This window comes from Euprymna scolopes, chromosome 33 (assembly GCF_053919585.1).
Source record: "Euprymna scolopes isolate OS-2025 chromosome 33, ASM5391958v1, whole genome shotgun sequence".
Taxonomy (NCBI): Eukaryota; Metazoa; Mollusca; class Cephalopoda; order Sepiida; family Sepiolidae; genus Euprymna; species Euprymna scolopes.
In genome coordinates, this window is record NC_136514.1 from 64,357,659 (window position 1) to 64,374,253 (window position 16,595).

Sequence of the window (16,595 nt, forward strand, 5' to 3'; positions counted from 1 at the left end):
TCTTAATAATTCAGCTGTTTTAATTATTGTTGTTCGTTGTATTTTTCCAGTCATTCCTCTGATTCCAATTTCTCACATTCTTTTTTCAAAGTTTTTCGGGATTGTTTCTAGTGCTCCTACTATTATAGGTATTATTTTGATTTTCTTCATCTTCCATATCCCTTTCAGCTCTCTGGCTAGCTCTGTGTATTTGCTCCGTTTCTCTTTTTCTTTGATATTCACCCTGTGGTCAGCTGGAACAGCAAAGTTTATGATTTGACAGGATTTTTCTTTCTGGTTAATTATTACGAAATCTGGTCTTTTTGCTTGGGTGGGTTTATCAGCTTATATGTCCATGTCCCATAGGATTTTGTGATTCTCGTTTTTAAGTACTGTTGCCGGCTTATGTTTGTCGACTTGTCTGTGCATTCGAGATGCAGTTGTTTGCATAATTCCCAGTGTACTGCCCTTCCCACTTGGTCGTGTCTGTTCTTGTATTCCTTATGGGCCATTTTGCTGTATTCACTTACTATATGGTTTATCATTTCATCTCTTTGTCCACAGTCTGCATTTACTGTTTTCTTGTGTTTTATCGATGTTTGCTTTGATGTGGTTGGTTCTTATCGAGTTATCTTGTGCTGATGTTATTAGAGATTCAGTTTCTCGGCTTATGTGTCCTTTTTGCATCCATATACAGATGTTTTCGTTATTCTCATCTTTTGTCATCTTTATGAATCTTCCATGTAGTTGTTTTTCTTCTCATTTTTCTTTTCTTGTCTTATCCTTTATCTGTTTTCTGTTTTGTCGATTTGCTGATTATCCTTTCCGTGTTCTGCGTTATGTATTTTTCAAATTCTTTTTTTGTGTCATGCACAGAGTCTTCAATACAAACTAGTTCTCTCCTGCCTTCTTTTCTTTTCATATAGAGTCAGTTAACATCGTCCTTTGGGTGTAGTGCATTTTGCATAGTCATGAGTTTCCTGGTCTTCTGATCGAGGTGTTTCAGTTCTATTTTAGTCCATCCTCTGAACGGTCCTGAGTATCTTATTAGTGATACTGCCCATGTATTTATAGCTTTTATTAGGTTTCTGCAAGTTAATTTAGTTTCTTGTTCTCCTGAGGTATTCCTTTCCAATTCTCTCTTTCATTTCTATGGCTTCCAGAACTCCCAGGTATTTATAGGCATCTTGTACCCCGAGGGTCCTCATCTCCGTTTGGCTGGGTAGTTCCATGCCTTCTGTTTTCTCCAGTTTTCCCGTTCTTATAACGTAGTGTGCACTTTTCCATACCAAACTCCATTTAGATATCTTTGCTGAAGATCTTGGTAGTGTTTAATAGTGTCTCTAATTCTTTTTCGGTCCTTGCAAAAAGTCTCAGGTCGTCCATGTACATTAGGTGTTTCATTTTTCCTCTGTATTAGAGAATTTGTATCCGACTTGACATTTTCTAAGTATATTGTTCAGGATGGACAGTAATGGTGATAGTGAATCTCCTTGGAAGATGCCTCTTTGTATGTTGATTTCTGTTATGTGTTGTCTATCAACTGTCAGTTCCAGTCTCCATGTTTCATTGCATTTTCAATCACGCTGATGATCCTGCTTGGTATTTTATACATTTTTAGCATTCTATCATTCATGTTTGTAGGATTCTGTCGCACGCCTAAAAAGGCGATCCATGCTATGGTTAAATTCATTCTCTTTATTTTTACCTCCTTTAGGATCATTTGATCTATGAAAAGCAGGTCATGTGTTCCTCTTTTTTATTTATTTTTTTTTTTTTAATTCAATTTTCACCCCAAACAAGGCACAGTGCCACTTTGAAGCAGGGGGCTACTATCAGGGACTTAATTAGCAGGGTCATTATGAAGGGAGATGAGTAGAAAGATGTTTGTTGACATTACACTTGAACTTCTGCATATCGTTGCAGTTGGGAAAGCAGAATCCTGGAAGGGAGTTCCAAAGACCCGCAGTTCTGAGGAAGAAACTATTGGAGTAAAAGGCTTTCTTGCACCTAGGGATCTCTACTGTAAAGGGATGAGACTTAGTAGCTTGTCGGGTTTGTCGGGGGTAGTTACGTCGGGGAGGTACAAGTGTTTGCAGTTCGTCAGAGCATTCACCATTAAAGTATTTGTAGAACAGGCAGAGGGATGCAACATCTCGTCGATGGGACAGAGGCTGAAGCCTAGATGACAGTTCAGGACCTATCAGGTTGGCGACTCTCTTTTGAACCCTGTCCAGGAGCGAGAGACAAGAAGCAGATGCACCAGCCCAGATGTGACAACAGTACTCCATACATGGGCGAATGGTTGCCTTATAGAGGTATAGGATACTGTCAGGCGTAAGTAGTTTTCTAGCATGGTAGAGGGAGCCAACCTTCCTTGCAGCAGCCTTGGCAATGCTCTCAATGTATCTATTCCAGTTCATATTCCCTGTAAACGTTAGGCCGAGGAGTTTAAAAGAAGTACTTTCAGGCAATGTGTTCTTGGCCATTGCTATTGGTGGTAGAGAATGTTTCTTGTAGTTATTGAAGGAAACAAGCTTAGTCTTAGCAGCATTGAATGTGACCAACCATTTTTGTCCCCATTCCACTACAGATTGGAGGTCATCCTCTAGTGTTTCTGCCATTTCCTTGGATATGTGTTCATTTGTTTTCCCCTCATATCTGTTATAGAGAGTGGTGTCATCGGCAAATATACCCATCTCCGAAACAATTTTATCAGGGAGGTCGTTTATGAATATCAGGAATAATAGAGGTCCGAGGATAGACCCCTGAGGTACTCCCGCATTTATGTCGTATTGTTTGGATGTACGACCGTCGAGGACAACTTTGATTTCTCTATTACTTAAGAAGGATTTAAAACATTATGAATTCTTCCAGTGATTCCATATGATCTAATTTTCCTTAGAAGACCATCGTGCCATACCCTGTCAAAAGCCTTAGATATATCGAGGGCCACCGCTCTACCCTCCCCTGTTTTATCCAATGAACGGTATATACGTTCAGAAACTACAGTTAAGATATCTGCTGTTGAACGGGCTTGCCTGAATCCATATTCTTTGTCAGTCAGGAGTTTAGCAGCTGGACTAGGGCTTGATTAACTAAGGACTCAAATATTTTGGCGAAAAGCGGGAGGAGGCTAATGGGGCGATAATTTAGTGAGTCAGTTCTTTCACCAGAATTCTTGAAGACTGGTACCACAGAGGCGGTTTTCCAGCAGTCGGGAAAACAAGATTCGTTAAGGCATTTATTGTAAAGTTTGGACAGAACTGGAGCAACCTCGGCAGAGCATTTTTTTAATAGCACAGCCGGGATGAGATCTGGTCCACACGCTTTTGAGGTGTCTAGGTTTTTTATAATAGCATGTACCTGAGAAGGGGTGATTTTCAAATCGTCTAGTGAGGCGTCTGTTCGCAGAGGAAAATCAGGGAGTGAGTGGTGTACTGAGTTCAGTGTGGAGTTTGAGGCAAACCGACTGGCAAGCAGATTAGCCTTGTCAGTTGCCATGCAAGCAACCTCATGATCGTTTGATAGTGGGGGAATAGTTGACTGTCCATTATTTACTACGCTGTTGTAGATTTTCCAAAAATCCCGGGTTCCTAATTTCTGTGCTTCGATGCGTTTTCTGGTGGTTTCAGAGTAATCTGTCTTAGCTGTCTCTATCACTCTCTTACAATTATTTCTAGCTTCTATAAACTTCTGTTTATTTGAGCTGGACTTATGTCGGTTGAATCTGCGGAATGCATGCTGCCTTTGACAAATGGCAGCTGCACAAGCAGAAGTAAACCATTGGGGGGAGTGGGGCTTGCTATAGAATTTCCGTGCGGGAACATGTGCTTCAATAGCAGTTTTGAACCATTCAGTAGTCTCATTTGCACACTGTTCCGCTGGAAGAGTAAAGATATTTTGCCATGGGGCATCTCTGATGAGCTCCCTGGTGGCTTCCCAATCAGCCTTTTTGTAATACCTCGTTGTTTTGAGTAGTGGGTCTTCAGTTTTAGGGCGAGAATTTAGGCTGATTTCTACCATTATCACAGTGTGATCAGCATTCCCGAGTGGGCTGTGGGCATTTGTTGTACAGTCATTGGTTTGAGGGAGAGCGGTAGAGAAAATACAAGTAGTAGTTTTCCTTTCTAGAATCCTTCCTGTTCCTCGGGAAGAAGTCCACAATTATTTAGGGAGTGATAGATTTGTTCCCTCAGTTGTGCTGTTTATATTTTCCACATAGTGGGTAAGCACGTGATAGGCCTATTGTTGCTGGGGGTGATTCCTTTCTCTCTGTCCTTCTGTATCAGTGTGGTTCTGCCTTTTATCATCCAATCTGGCACGTTTGTTTTCTGTATACATCTTCTCATCTTTTGGGCTAGTCTTTCGTGTAGTGTTGTGAATTTTTTGAACCAGTATGCATGTATTCCGTCGTGTCCTGGTGCTCTCCAGTTTGCCATTTTTCCTATGATTTTTTATGGTCCCCTTGCCGATTTCATTCACTGTTCCTTCTTCGATTTGTTGTAACCTTTCTTTCATGTCTTTCAGTCATTCGGTATTTCTGTTATGTTCTTGTTGTTCTTCCCATATCTTACTCCAATAGAGTTTTGTTTCTGTTGGGTTTAGTCGTTCTGTTTTTGTTTTTTCTCTGTTCTCGTTTTGGTAGAATTGGCTTTCATTGTTTTCAAATGTCCTGTTTTGCTTGCACTGTTCAGATTTATATCTATATCGTTTTAATCTCCTTTCTTTTGTTGCTATTTTTTGGTTCAGATCTTCATGTTTCTTGTGTAGCCTCTCCATGTTGGCCACATTTCCGATCTTCAATTTTCTCTACGTCGCTTTCTTCCTGTTTATCGTTTTGACTTCTTTTTTTATGTTTGTTGATTTGGGTTTTTAGCCTTATTTCCCATCCAAGTTTTGTTGGTCCATAATTCCCTGGCTGTTTTTCTGTTTTGATCTTGGTGCCTGCATAGATTATATTGTTTAGGTCAGTAATTGTGTCTGTTGTGATGTGTGGGTATATTTGTAGATCAAATACTTGTGCCGTTTCTCCTTGTGGGATTTCTACACGTGTGATTCCAGTGGGGGGGGGCTTCATGCTCATTTTCATTATTTATTTACCGCTGTATTTCTAGTTTTGAGAGCCAGCCTCTCTTGAGTATCAGTCTTGCTTGGCCCTCAATACTTTGATCTGTTATATCGTAGTCACTGGCCAGATCCCATAGCTCTTTCATTCATTTCCTATAACATCCATATCTATATTTAGGATTTCTTCTATAATAACATTCCATTACGAGTCCATTCTCCATCGTTGGCCATTTCTTTTTCGGGTTCTTTTTTGTTTCACCCGTGGTTCTGACGGAGGTATATGGGAGGTATCATGCACTATCACACATACATGAAAGACATGAAAAGACAAAGAACACACAGACAAAAAATATTTAAAAAAAAAAAAAACTAAATGTAATGTATGTAACTAAGGTTCAGACAGAGTAGTTTCCCTTGAACTAAGAAACCAACTAACATCCGGGTTTTCATCACACATGTGTGGACGCCATGACAGTTCTACATCATTGTAAATAGAGGCTAATAAAAACAAGTTCTCGTTTATTGTGCTTGTGTGAGTTTATTATAAATTGGCGACGACGATTCAAACAAAAAATGAATTATGGCTACCTTTGGCTGGTTGGAATCGTTTGATAGTTCAAGTGAACAATGAGACCAATATATCGAGCATCTGGAAAACTTTTTCGAAGCAAACGGTATACCCGAGGATACTACTCATGTGAAGAAGAGACGAGCTATTCTTTTATCGGTTTGTGGGAGTAAGGTGCACAAATAAATATCAAGTTTATTAGCCCCAGAAAAACCGAAAGATAAAGAATTTGAGGAACTTGTCAATCCGATAAAGAACTATTTCAACCCAAAGCCGTCTGTGAGCATTCAGAGAGCAAAGTTCTATACAAGAAACCGCCAACCGAGCAAGTCGATCACAGACTGGGGCAGAGTTAAGAAGCATATATGAAGATTGTCGTTTTGGAACATTTTTGGACGAAATGGGATAAATTCGTAGTAGGAGTAAATGATGACCACATTCAGAGGAGACTACTTGCAGAGAGAGAGAGAGAGAGAGAGAGAGAGAGAGACTATCACCTTTAACGAAGCTTTCAACATCGAATCGGTTTCCAAACATTTACAGGACATTCAAACAGAAAAAAATGGAAGTAAACAAAATTTTTTCACCACCACGTGGGCAGTCTGAAGAAATAAAACATGAAAATAGACCGCAAGTAAGTGCCCTTTTAGATATGCCATGTGTCACTACTGTAAAAGACGAGGGCATATAGCGGATAAATGCTTTAAATTAAACATGAAAAAGAAACCCGCCAATAGGGTAGAAAAAAACATTTGGTGAAGCAAATAGAAGTGGAAGGCACGGACTCAGATAATTCCAAGGAATTTTATACCATAAATAGAATCAGAGCGCCACTGGAAAGAGTGGACCCCTATTATGTAGATATCAACATTTGTGACAAGAGGGTTTCTATGGAGATAGATACAAGAGCGATAATGGGACTAAAAACGTGGGAAAAAATAAGCAATAAAAAGTTGTTGGAGCCCACAAAAGTAGTTTTTAAGTCTTATACGGGAAATTGTATTCAGGTGATTGGACAAACGAAAATTCCAGTGCAGTTGGACAGTTGTTGCATGGAATTACCGTTATTTGTGATAGGGGGGGAGTCACACACACTCCTGGGCAGAAACTGGCTGCAACATGTGAGATTGCCATGGAAAGAGATTTTCAAGGTGTAAACAGTGAAGGAGGCAGACCAAGACAAACTGGAAGAAATATTAGCAAAGCATGAGGTTGTGTTCGATGGGAAATTGGGTCAAGTGAAAGGAACCTATGCCAGTTTGTATGTAGACCCTGAGGCAAAACCCAGGTATTTCAAACCAAGGTCAGTACCCTATATGCTAAAGAAGAAAATAGAAGATGAATTAGGGAGACTGCAAAAAGAAGGAACAATTTCACCAGTTGAATTCTCTGAATGGGCTACACCAATAGTACCTATTTTAAAAGCGGATCAGTCTGTATGCATTTGTGGTGATTATAAAGTGACAATTAATCCAGTCACTAAATTGGATAATTATCCGATACCAAAAACGGATGATCCATATATGACATTAGGAGGAGGTGAATCTTATGCCAAACTAGATTTAAGCCAAGCTTACCAGCAATTATTGCTGGATGAAAAATCAAGAAAATTAACAACTATTAATACTCATAAGGCCTTTTCATGTACAACAGATTATGCTATGGATTGAAATCAGCCCCAACTATGGAAAACATTTTGCAGGGCATTGGAAACGTAATTATTAGAATTGATGACATTCTACTGACAGGTAAAAAGAACACTTAGAAACCCTGGAGGAAGTTTTGAGCAGGCTGGAAAAATGTGGAATTCGGCTAAACCGAGTATTATATTTAGGCCATATAGTAAACAGAGAAGGAATAAAACCTGCAGAAGAAAAATTGAAAGCCATCAACAAGGCGCCACGCCAACATCAGTAAAGGAGCTACAAGCCTTTCTGGGTATGATAAATTACTATGCTCAGTACATTCCGAACATTTCAAATATTCTGGCTCCTTTGCATCAGTTATTGACGAAGGAATCAAGATGGGAGTGGACGTCAAAACAAGAAATATGGGAGGAAGCAAAAGAAAAATTAAATTCCTCAAAAGTGTTGGTGCACTTCGACCAAACAAAGCAGTGACAGTGGCATGTGCTGCCCCCCCCCCATATGGGGTAGGTGCTGTACTATCACACATCATGGAGGATCCAAAAGACCCATAGCTTTTGTATCAAAGACCCTCGCACCAGCAGAAAAAAATTATGCCCAAATTGACAAGAAAGTGTTGGCAGTAGTTTTTGGGGTGAAAAAGTTTCACCAATATCTGTATGGAAGGCCATTCACATTATATACTGACCATAAACCGCTCTTGGGATATTTTAAAGAAAATAAGAAAATCCTAGAGATCAGTTCGGTGAGAATTTAACGTTGGGCAGTAATCCTATCCACATATGCATACCAACTAGAATATTGGGAAGGAAGGTGAAATGGAAATGCAAATGGGTTGAGTAGGTTACCGAGACCTACAACACTGGAAGAAGTGCCCATACCAGAGGAGAACATCATGTTGTTAGAATACTGGATCAAACTCCTGTTACATACCAAAAAATTGTGAGGTGGACAAAAAAAGACAAACTCCTAAAGCAGGTGCTGGACTATGTAAAAAATGGGTGGCCAGAGAAGTGTCCTACTACAGAAGATTGGCAGACTTACTTCAATAGGAGACATGAATTGGGAACTGTGGAAGAATGCTTACTTTAGGGAAACCGAGTAGTAGTAGTAGTAGTAGTAGTAGTAGTAGTAGTAGTAGTACCCATACAAGGGTGAAAAGAACTCTTAGAGGCACTCCATGAGGGACATCCAGGAATTGTAAAAATGAAAGGGCTGAGCAGAAGCTATTTTTGGTGGCCAAAGTTAGACCAGGAAATAGAATTTAAGGTGAGGAATTGCTATGAGTGTCAGCAAACCAATCAAATGCCAGTAAACGCACTTTTGTATCTTTGGGAAATCCCTGAAGAGGAGTGGTCTGGACTGCATATAGATTATGCAGGCCCATTTAAAGGTCATATGTTTCTGGTGATAGTGGACGCTTTCAGCAAATGCTTAGATGTCTATATATATGAAACTCATCCACCACAAATACCACTCTGGAAAACCTACAAAGATGTTTTGCAACTCAGGGGTTGCCAAAAAAAATTGTAACGGATAATGCAGCCGTTTTTGTAGGTGAAGAATTCCAAGCGTTTATGTCGAGACAAAGAATCCACCTTATCACAACATCACCAAAACACCCCCCTTGAAATGGATTAGCGGAAAGATATGTATGCATTTTTAAGGAAGGGATGAAGAAAATGAGTCATGAGAAAGGTTCCCTAAGTTCAAACCTTAGCCGTTTCTTGTTGTCATATAACTCCAAACGGTCATGAGCATATCACAAGCAGAATCATTAATAAACCGAAAAATAAAGACAATTTTGGATCATTCCGAAAAAGACTACAGTGAGGGAGCGGATGAAAAAACACCAAGAAATCCAAAAGAAATATCATGACAACTCTAGGATCATACGAGAATTTTGAGAAGGTGAATTAGTTTTCGCCAAAAATTTCTATACAGGACCAAGATGGAAAAAGGGGGTGGTCACGACATGGACAGGCCCAGTGGCATATGAAATTAAACTAGAGTCGGGGACAGTGGTAAGGTGACATGTGGACCATGTCAAAAAACGGATGATGCTGGACTCAGATAGAGCTTCGGAAATAGAAAGAACAAGCCCACAAAAAAGAAAACAAAATTCGGACACAGACTGGGTGATCCCACTGACCTCGGATGCCAGTAGTCCAGGTAGTTCTCATCTGGCCAGGGAAATGACAATTGGAATGGGGAATACCCAGCATGAGGCTCCAGTAAGAGTAATTCTGAACTATGGGGGGGTGGGGGAGATGTAATGTATGTAACTAAGGTTCAGACAGGGTAGTTTCCCTTGAACTAAGAAGCCAACTAACATCCGGGTTTTCACCACACAGGTGTGGACGCGATGAAAGCTGTACATCGTTGTAAATAGAGGAAAATAAAAACAAGTTCTCATTTAATGTACTTGTGTGAGTTTATTTTACTAAGTATTGTACTTAGTATAAGTACAAATAAGTGCGCTGTAGCAATGGATTTAAAGATAGGTCTCCCTTACACTGTTGAATTTTTTCACTGGTAGTAAAGAGTGTGGACGGCTTTATACTTCAATTCCCCCCCCCTTTCTCCCTCTCCTTTTCCCCCTTCCTCACTCCCTTCTACTTCTTTTGTTGGGGAGTTTCATCTAATGTTTGTTATTTAAGTTGTCAGAAAAGAAATAATTCGGTTAGTGTTTTTATATCACCACAAACAAGAGATAAGTGAAGAAATAAATAACAGCTCGTATTTTTACTTAAAATTGCAGGTTAATTTTTTGCTAAAGTTCTCTTAGTCTTGTATTGTTTAGAATACGTTATTTATCCTATCGCAGAAAAAGTTGCGATATTTTGGCAGCCATTAACACGCAGGAACAAATTGGTCATGAATGGTGCTTCACTGTTATTTGACACAACGTGGATGAGTAACTATCCTGGAGTGGAGGTTTTCATACTCGTGATCGTGGGGATACCAGCTTTGAGTTCTTGTAGTGTTTGCATTTACGTTTAAGTATATGACAGAAAACCTATCTAGTTTACATTCTATGAAGGCGGTAATGCCTGGCATTTTCTTTCCCCTCTCCTTTCTACCCCCCCCCTCTTCTACTTCTTTTGTTGGGGAGTTTCATTTAAGGTTTGTTATTTGTGTCAAGTTAAACAAGAAAATAAGATTAATTTAAGTTGTCTGAAAATATTATTATTATTATTATTATTATTATTATTATTATTATTATTATTATTATTATTAATAATAATAATAATTACTCACTAAGAGTATTCACACAAACCATCATCAAAGATTATTCTTTGAGAACAACTTGTGGTGCTCCCAGGAGTCTGAGTGGCAACAAGTCTTCCGAGATTTCCAGTACTCTCCATCTCTACTGATAACCTTTGCAAAATATTTTGCGTTATCGCAACAGCCGCCTACCTTTGATTTTTCGTTGGCAGCGACCATTGGTCTTCACTGGAACTTTTATTATTATTATTATTATTATTATTATTATTATTATTATTATTGTAACACCATCACCACCACCACCACCATCACCACCACCACCACCACCACCACCAACAACAACAACAACAACAACAACAACAATGGATGACCAAAAGTAAAACTACACTGGTGCAAAAAAAAAACTCAGAAAAAGTAACTATCTCAACTACAGACCTATAACGTGTTTACCTACAATGTGGAAAATACATACAAGACAACAGAGGAAACAAATTTATCATTACCTTCATAACTGCGGACTAATCTCTGAGGAACAGAAAGGATGCCAAAAACAAAAAAGAGGAATATATGACCTATTATATATAGAGGTACCAAGTAGAAAAAAGAATATAGCTATGGCATGGATTGACTATAAGAAAGCGTATGACAGGATCCCACAAGCATGGATAATAGAATGCCCGAAAATATACAAAATATCAGGCAAGATGATCAATTTGATAGAAAATGCAATGAGAACATGAAGACTTAATGGACACTACATAACTGAGATTAAAATACAAAGAGGTATCTTCCAAGATGATGATGCTCCTTAACAATATACTAAAAATGATAAGATGGATACGAGTTCACAAATACAGATGAAAGAATCAACCACCTAATGTAAATGGATGACCTGAAACCGTTTTAGTCAGGATATCCAAATGGAGTTCAGTATGGAAAAGTGCGCACTGCTGATCATGAGAAGGGGAAAACTGGAAGCAACAGAATGCATGCTACTGCTCAATCAAACGAGGGTACTAGGTGAACATGATAGCTACAAATATCTTGGAGTTCTGGAAGTAGACGCCATCAAAGCAAGAGAAATGAAAGAGAAAATTGGAAAGCAACACCTCATAAAAGCAAGAAAACGTTGAAACTAAACTATATAGTAAAAACCTAATAAAAAAAAAACTAGTAAAATCTGGATATATAGGCAATGTCACTAGTAAGGTATTTTGGACCGTTTATATGTTAGACCAAAGAAGATCTGAGCATCTTGACCAAAAGACCGGGAAACTATGCACAATGTGCTACACCCAAAGGATGATGCTGACCGACTCTATGTGAAAAGGAAAGATGGCGGAAGAGGGCTGGTTTGTATAGAAGACTGTATAAATGACACAAAAAAGAATTAGAAAACTACATAATACAGAACACCGAAAGAATAATTACTGCAATAAAAGATACTGAAAAAAAAACAGACAGGACAGAAAAAAAGAGGAACATAGAATAATACGAGAAAATAAAAAAAATGGGAAGAGAAACAGCTACACGGACGATTCATAAGGATAACAAAAGATAAGACTAACGAAAACACTTGGACATGGCTACAAAAAGGAAACCTAAATAGAGAAATTGAATCCCTAATAACATTTGCACAAGAAAACATAATTAGAAGCAACCACATTAAAGCAAGGATCAACAAGAGATAAGAAAAGAGCAAATGCAGACTCCGTGGACAAAGAGATGAAACAATAAATCACATAATAAGCGAATGCAGTAAACTAACACAAAAAAGGATATAAAATAGACACAGTCAAGTTGGGAAGGCAGTATACTGGGAATTATGCAAACAACGGCATCTTAAACACCCAGACAAATGGTACAAGTACAAACCGGCAACAGTACTTGAAAATGAAAGTCACATGGACATGTGTATACAAACGGATAAACCCATCGAAGCAAGAAAACCGGATATTATAATAGTTACCAAGAAGGAAAAGTCCTGTCAGATTGTAGATTTTGTTGTTCCAGCAGACCATAGACTGAAGACTAAGGAGACAGAGAAGTGAAGCAAATACGTAGAATTGATTAGAGAGCTCAAACTGGAAAATGAAGAAAATTAAGCTAACACCAATGATAATAGAAGCACTAGGAATAACACCGAAAAACTTTGAAAAAAGAATGGGAGAGATTGGAATCAGAGGGATGGCTGAGAAGATACAACGGATAACAATAATGAAAATGGTTGAAATATTAAAGAAAAACTCTGAATGCAGAGACTAATCCACGTGATCCACAGAAACACATTTCACAGAATGCCTGACATATAGAAACTGCTACAGATTGAAAATACAAAGAAACACCACATGGAATCATGAAAACTGAAACTGTAGAATTGTAAATTACCCCTGCGCCCTCGCCTTCCTTTTCTTTCTTTCGCTCTTTTTTGTGACACCCCAAATAAGTGAGGAGGATCAAGGAGGATGGAAAGACCGAGAAGAGAAAGCACAAACTAGACCTCCATTGGATGAGTGTGACGAGGGCTGAAACCTTAGGGAGGTTTATTGCAACCCAAATCCCAGTGGAGACCAATGGTCGTTCTCAACGAGAAATTAATGTTAAACGGCTATTGCTATAACGTAAACTAATTTGCAAAGGTTATTGAAAGAGGTGGTGAGTACTTGAAATGTTGGGAAACTTGTTGTCACTCAGACTTCAGGGAACACCACAGGTTGTTGGCAGAGAGAAATTTTTGATGGTCTGTGTGAAAACTCCTAGTGAGTAATAATACAGATGGGCTACATGGCGTTGTCCGTATATTATAGAATAGAGGCAGGTGATTTGGACCAAAGTTAACACCTTACACAGCCTAACACCACAAGTGTATTTAAGAAATTTTATTACCACACAAGTCGAAAGTCTCAACGTATAAAATCAAGAGTAAGTTCTCTGATATGGAAGGAACGCGTTAGAAACGAATGTTTCCGTTGAAAGCACAATTGCACCATGATACTTGACTTTTTCATTTTAAACTCAAATTCAAGCCATTACCTTAACACCACCAGTAAGGCCAGGCATATATAAAATGAAGAGTAGGCTCTTTGATATGGCAGAAGCGCGTTCGAAATAAATGTTTCTGTTTCGAGCACAAGTGAAGCATGGTACTTGACGTTTGCATTTTAAACTTTAATTCAGCTATTATATATAAAAAGTAATTTCATAAAATCAACAGTAGATTCTCTACAGTGCAATGTAGACTACAATGCATTGTGGATTAAGTCATGTGAAGCTTCCTACTCATACACCATGATGGATCTCCATCTAAAGCAGGCAATCAATCGATTCGATCGAAAAATTGTCAATTTCATCGATTTCGATGACAATAAAAATGTGGGAATGTGAAAGATTTAGTGATCATCCTTCAATCTCGGGCAATGTTGGGTCTCTCTGCTAGTATATATATATATATATATATATATATATATATATATATATATATATATATATATATGTATAATAGTTAATTTTTGGTTTACGAAATTTAAAGAAATAGAGGGATCATAATGTAAAGATTTAGTTATAAATTCCTCTTACCCCCGGCGTAGAAAGAGTAAAATAAAATATCCAAACAAATGTTTGTTCTACCTTATTTATTTAAGACTTGAACTGTTATAAACGTATCCACATGCGTATTTGTCTCCAGCGGTTGAATCACTGACATGTATGTTTATCATGAACGTTATCTATTCCGCCAGCATCCCAGGTCGGCGCCGACACTCTTTACAAGAAACTGGCAGAACTGACTGATATTCCTGACCTTTCGACACAGCAAAATGGCATTAACATCACGCTCGGCAAGTAAGTACCTCCTTGTTTATATTCAGTACATTCCTAAAATGTTTTTGCGCAAAAATGTCGTCTCATTTGCTATAGCCATTTTAGCCTGGTCCACTAGCACTTATGCTCATTCATCGTCCAACATTGCGATTCGGTGATAGAAAAAAATGTTAACACAAGAGACAAGAACACTGTCGACAAATGTAACAACTTTATTTGTTTTATGGTTGAATATGCGTTTATTACTGAATAGTTGAAGACACAGTCATGAAAGAAGTAGGCACTGTGCCACTGTTATTGTTACTAATAAAAAAGATTATTTTCATTAGTTCGACAGTATTGATTATTTTCATTAGTTCGACAGTATTGATTATTTTCATTAGTTCGACAGTATTGATTATTTTCATTAGTTCGACAGTATTGATTATTTTCATTAGTTCGACAGTATTGATTATTTTCATTAGTTCGACAGTATTGATTATTTTCATTAGTTCGACAGTATTGATTATTTTCATTAGTTCGACAGTATTGATTATTTTCATTAGTTCGACAGTATTGATTATTTTCATTAGTTCGACAGTATTGATTATTTTCATTAGTTCGACAGTATTGATTATTTTCATTAGTTCGACAGTATTGATTATTTTCATTAGTTCGATAGTATTGATTATTTTCATTAGTTCGACAGTATTGATTATTTTCATTAGTTCGACAGTATTGATTATTTTCATTAGTTCGACAGTATTGATTATTTTCATTAGTTCGACAGTATTGATTATTTTCATTAGTTCGACAGTATTGATTATTTTCATTAGTTCGACAGTATTGATTATTTTCATTAGTTCGACAGTATTGATTATTTTCATTAGTTCGACAGTATTGATTATTTTCATTAGTTCGACAGTATTGATTATTTTCCTTCTCCGATGAATTGAACAGTGGAAAGCGGAATCATGAAGTTTGCGGCGATGTGATGCTGATTAAACCTATGATATATTTATTTATCTGCTCTACAGGAGGTTAGATACAAGATCAGATGGGTTTTGAAAAGCAAACACACTAAATGACGAGCCTACAAAAATGCCTGAATAGTTCTGTCGGCATTCTCCGGTAAGGGTGTTTCAGGCGATTGGTAATAAACTAATCTCCTTTTCTGGAAGAAAGTAAAGCCTGGAAAGGTGGACCTTCTAAAGCTGAACAGAACGATACGCCAGCTCAACCAGAAAGCCACTGACGGACAGAGTGTCAAAGACGTATCACCGACTGATATGAATGCTTCCTCTTGAACTCTAAAAATTTTAATGCTTTTCTGATTCGTTTCATTTTGAGTATTGTCCACGCTAAGGATTGAATCTCTAGAAGAGTGTAAAGTTTTTATGTTTGAAATTCCGTACAGATTGCTGAGTTCGACAGAAAAATTCCCAAGTTTGACAACATATAACAAAAGAAGGCTGGACGTTACATTGAGCGTAACGTTGTGAAAATAAAACTCATGATTGTCCTATCCAATTGTATCCCACTTCCCTTCGGTGTAGAAAGAAGAAGAAGAAGAAGAAGAAGAAGAAGAAGAAGAAGAAGAAGAAGAAGAAGAAGGTGCATCTTATGCAAGATTGTATTCTTTTTCATGTTCTCCTATTTACTCATGTATCAGAATCTATTCATTTTATCTGATTTGAGTGCAAATGATGATGAATTTTGGTCTAGTTAGATCGTAGTTAATTAATTGTCCCCAAAATATATACGTTGTTTATTTACTTCATTGTCATATGTAGAGATAATCACTGTCGGTGTCTAATAATACTAGTTAATTTAAAGAGCTAAATATTTTCTTGGGCGTTCTGCTTCGCGGCTAATATAGCACTGTCTTCCACTATTCTAACTGTTAATCTTTTCTATTCCGTTCTATGTGTCAAATTTTATTTCTTGAATTCCTGTCTTCTCGTTCCCAGAGCATCTAATATATAATAAACAAATATAAACATCTAATTTATAAAACTCACTATGTCTGTCTATATTTTCAAACTCTATCTCTTCCGAAACTAAAAGTTGTAGCGCGGCGCTAGGGGCCTCGAATGATTGTTTTTTATGGACAGTTTTTTTTTATGGATCTTTAGCCGGTTAAAATAATTTTTAAGGGGCCCAAATTGAAAAAATCGTTTTACATCATGTACATTCCTCTTAATTTATTTTTAATCCGTTCTAATGCGTGTCACGTTGGTACAGTGCTCCAGTTTTGCTTTCGGTTTCGATTCTAGCTGATGGCACCCAAATACTTTTTTTTA

The 16,595-nt window shown here is 37.8% G+C and overlaps 1 protein-coding gene and 1 long non-coding RNA gene across 3 annotated transcripts in view; one reads left to right on the forward strand and one right to left on the reverse strand.

The window, feature by feature from the left end:
* Window positions 1-16,595, reverse strand: part of LOC145258271 (uncharacterized) — a 131,791-nt gene that overhangs the window by 77,901 nt on the left and 37,295 nt on the right. The gene's annotated exons all lie outside the window — the stretch shown is intronic.
* Window positions 1-16,595, forward strand: part of LOC145258270 (bactericidal permeability-increasing protein-like) — a 172,309-nt gene that overhangs the window by 72,821 nt on the left and 82,893 nt on the right. For both annotated transcript variants that reach the window (XM_080116267.1, XM_080116265.1), the window contains exon 2: window positions 14,232-14,334. In XM_080116267.1, coding sequence (XP_079972393.1) covers window positions 14,232-14,334 — 103 coding nt within the window. The remainder of the gene's footprint in view (window positions 1-14,231; window positions 14,335-16,595) is intronic.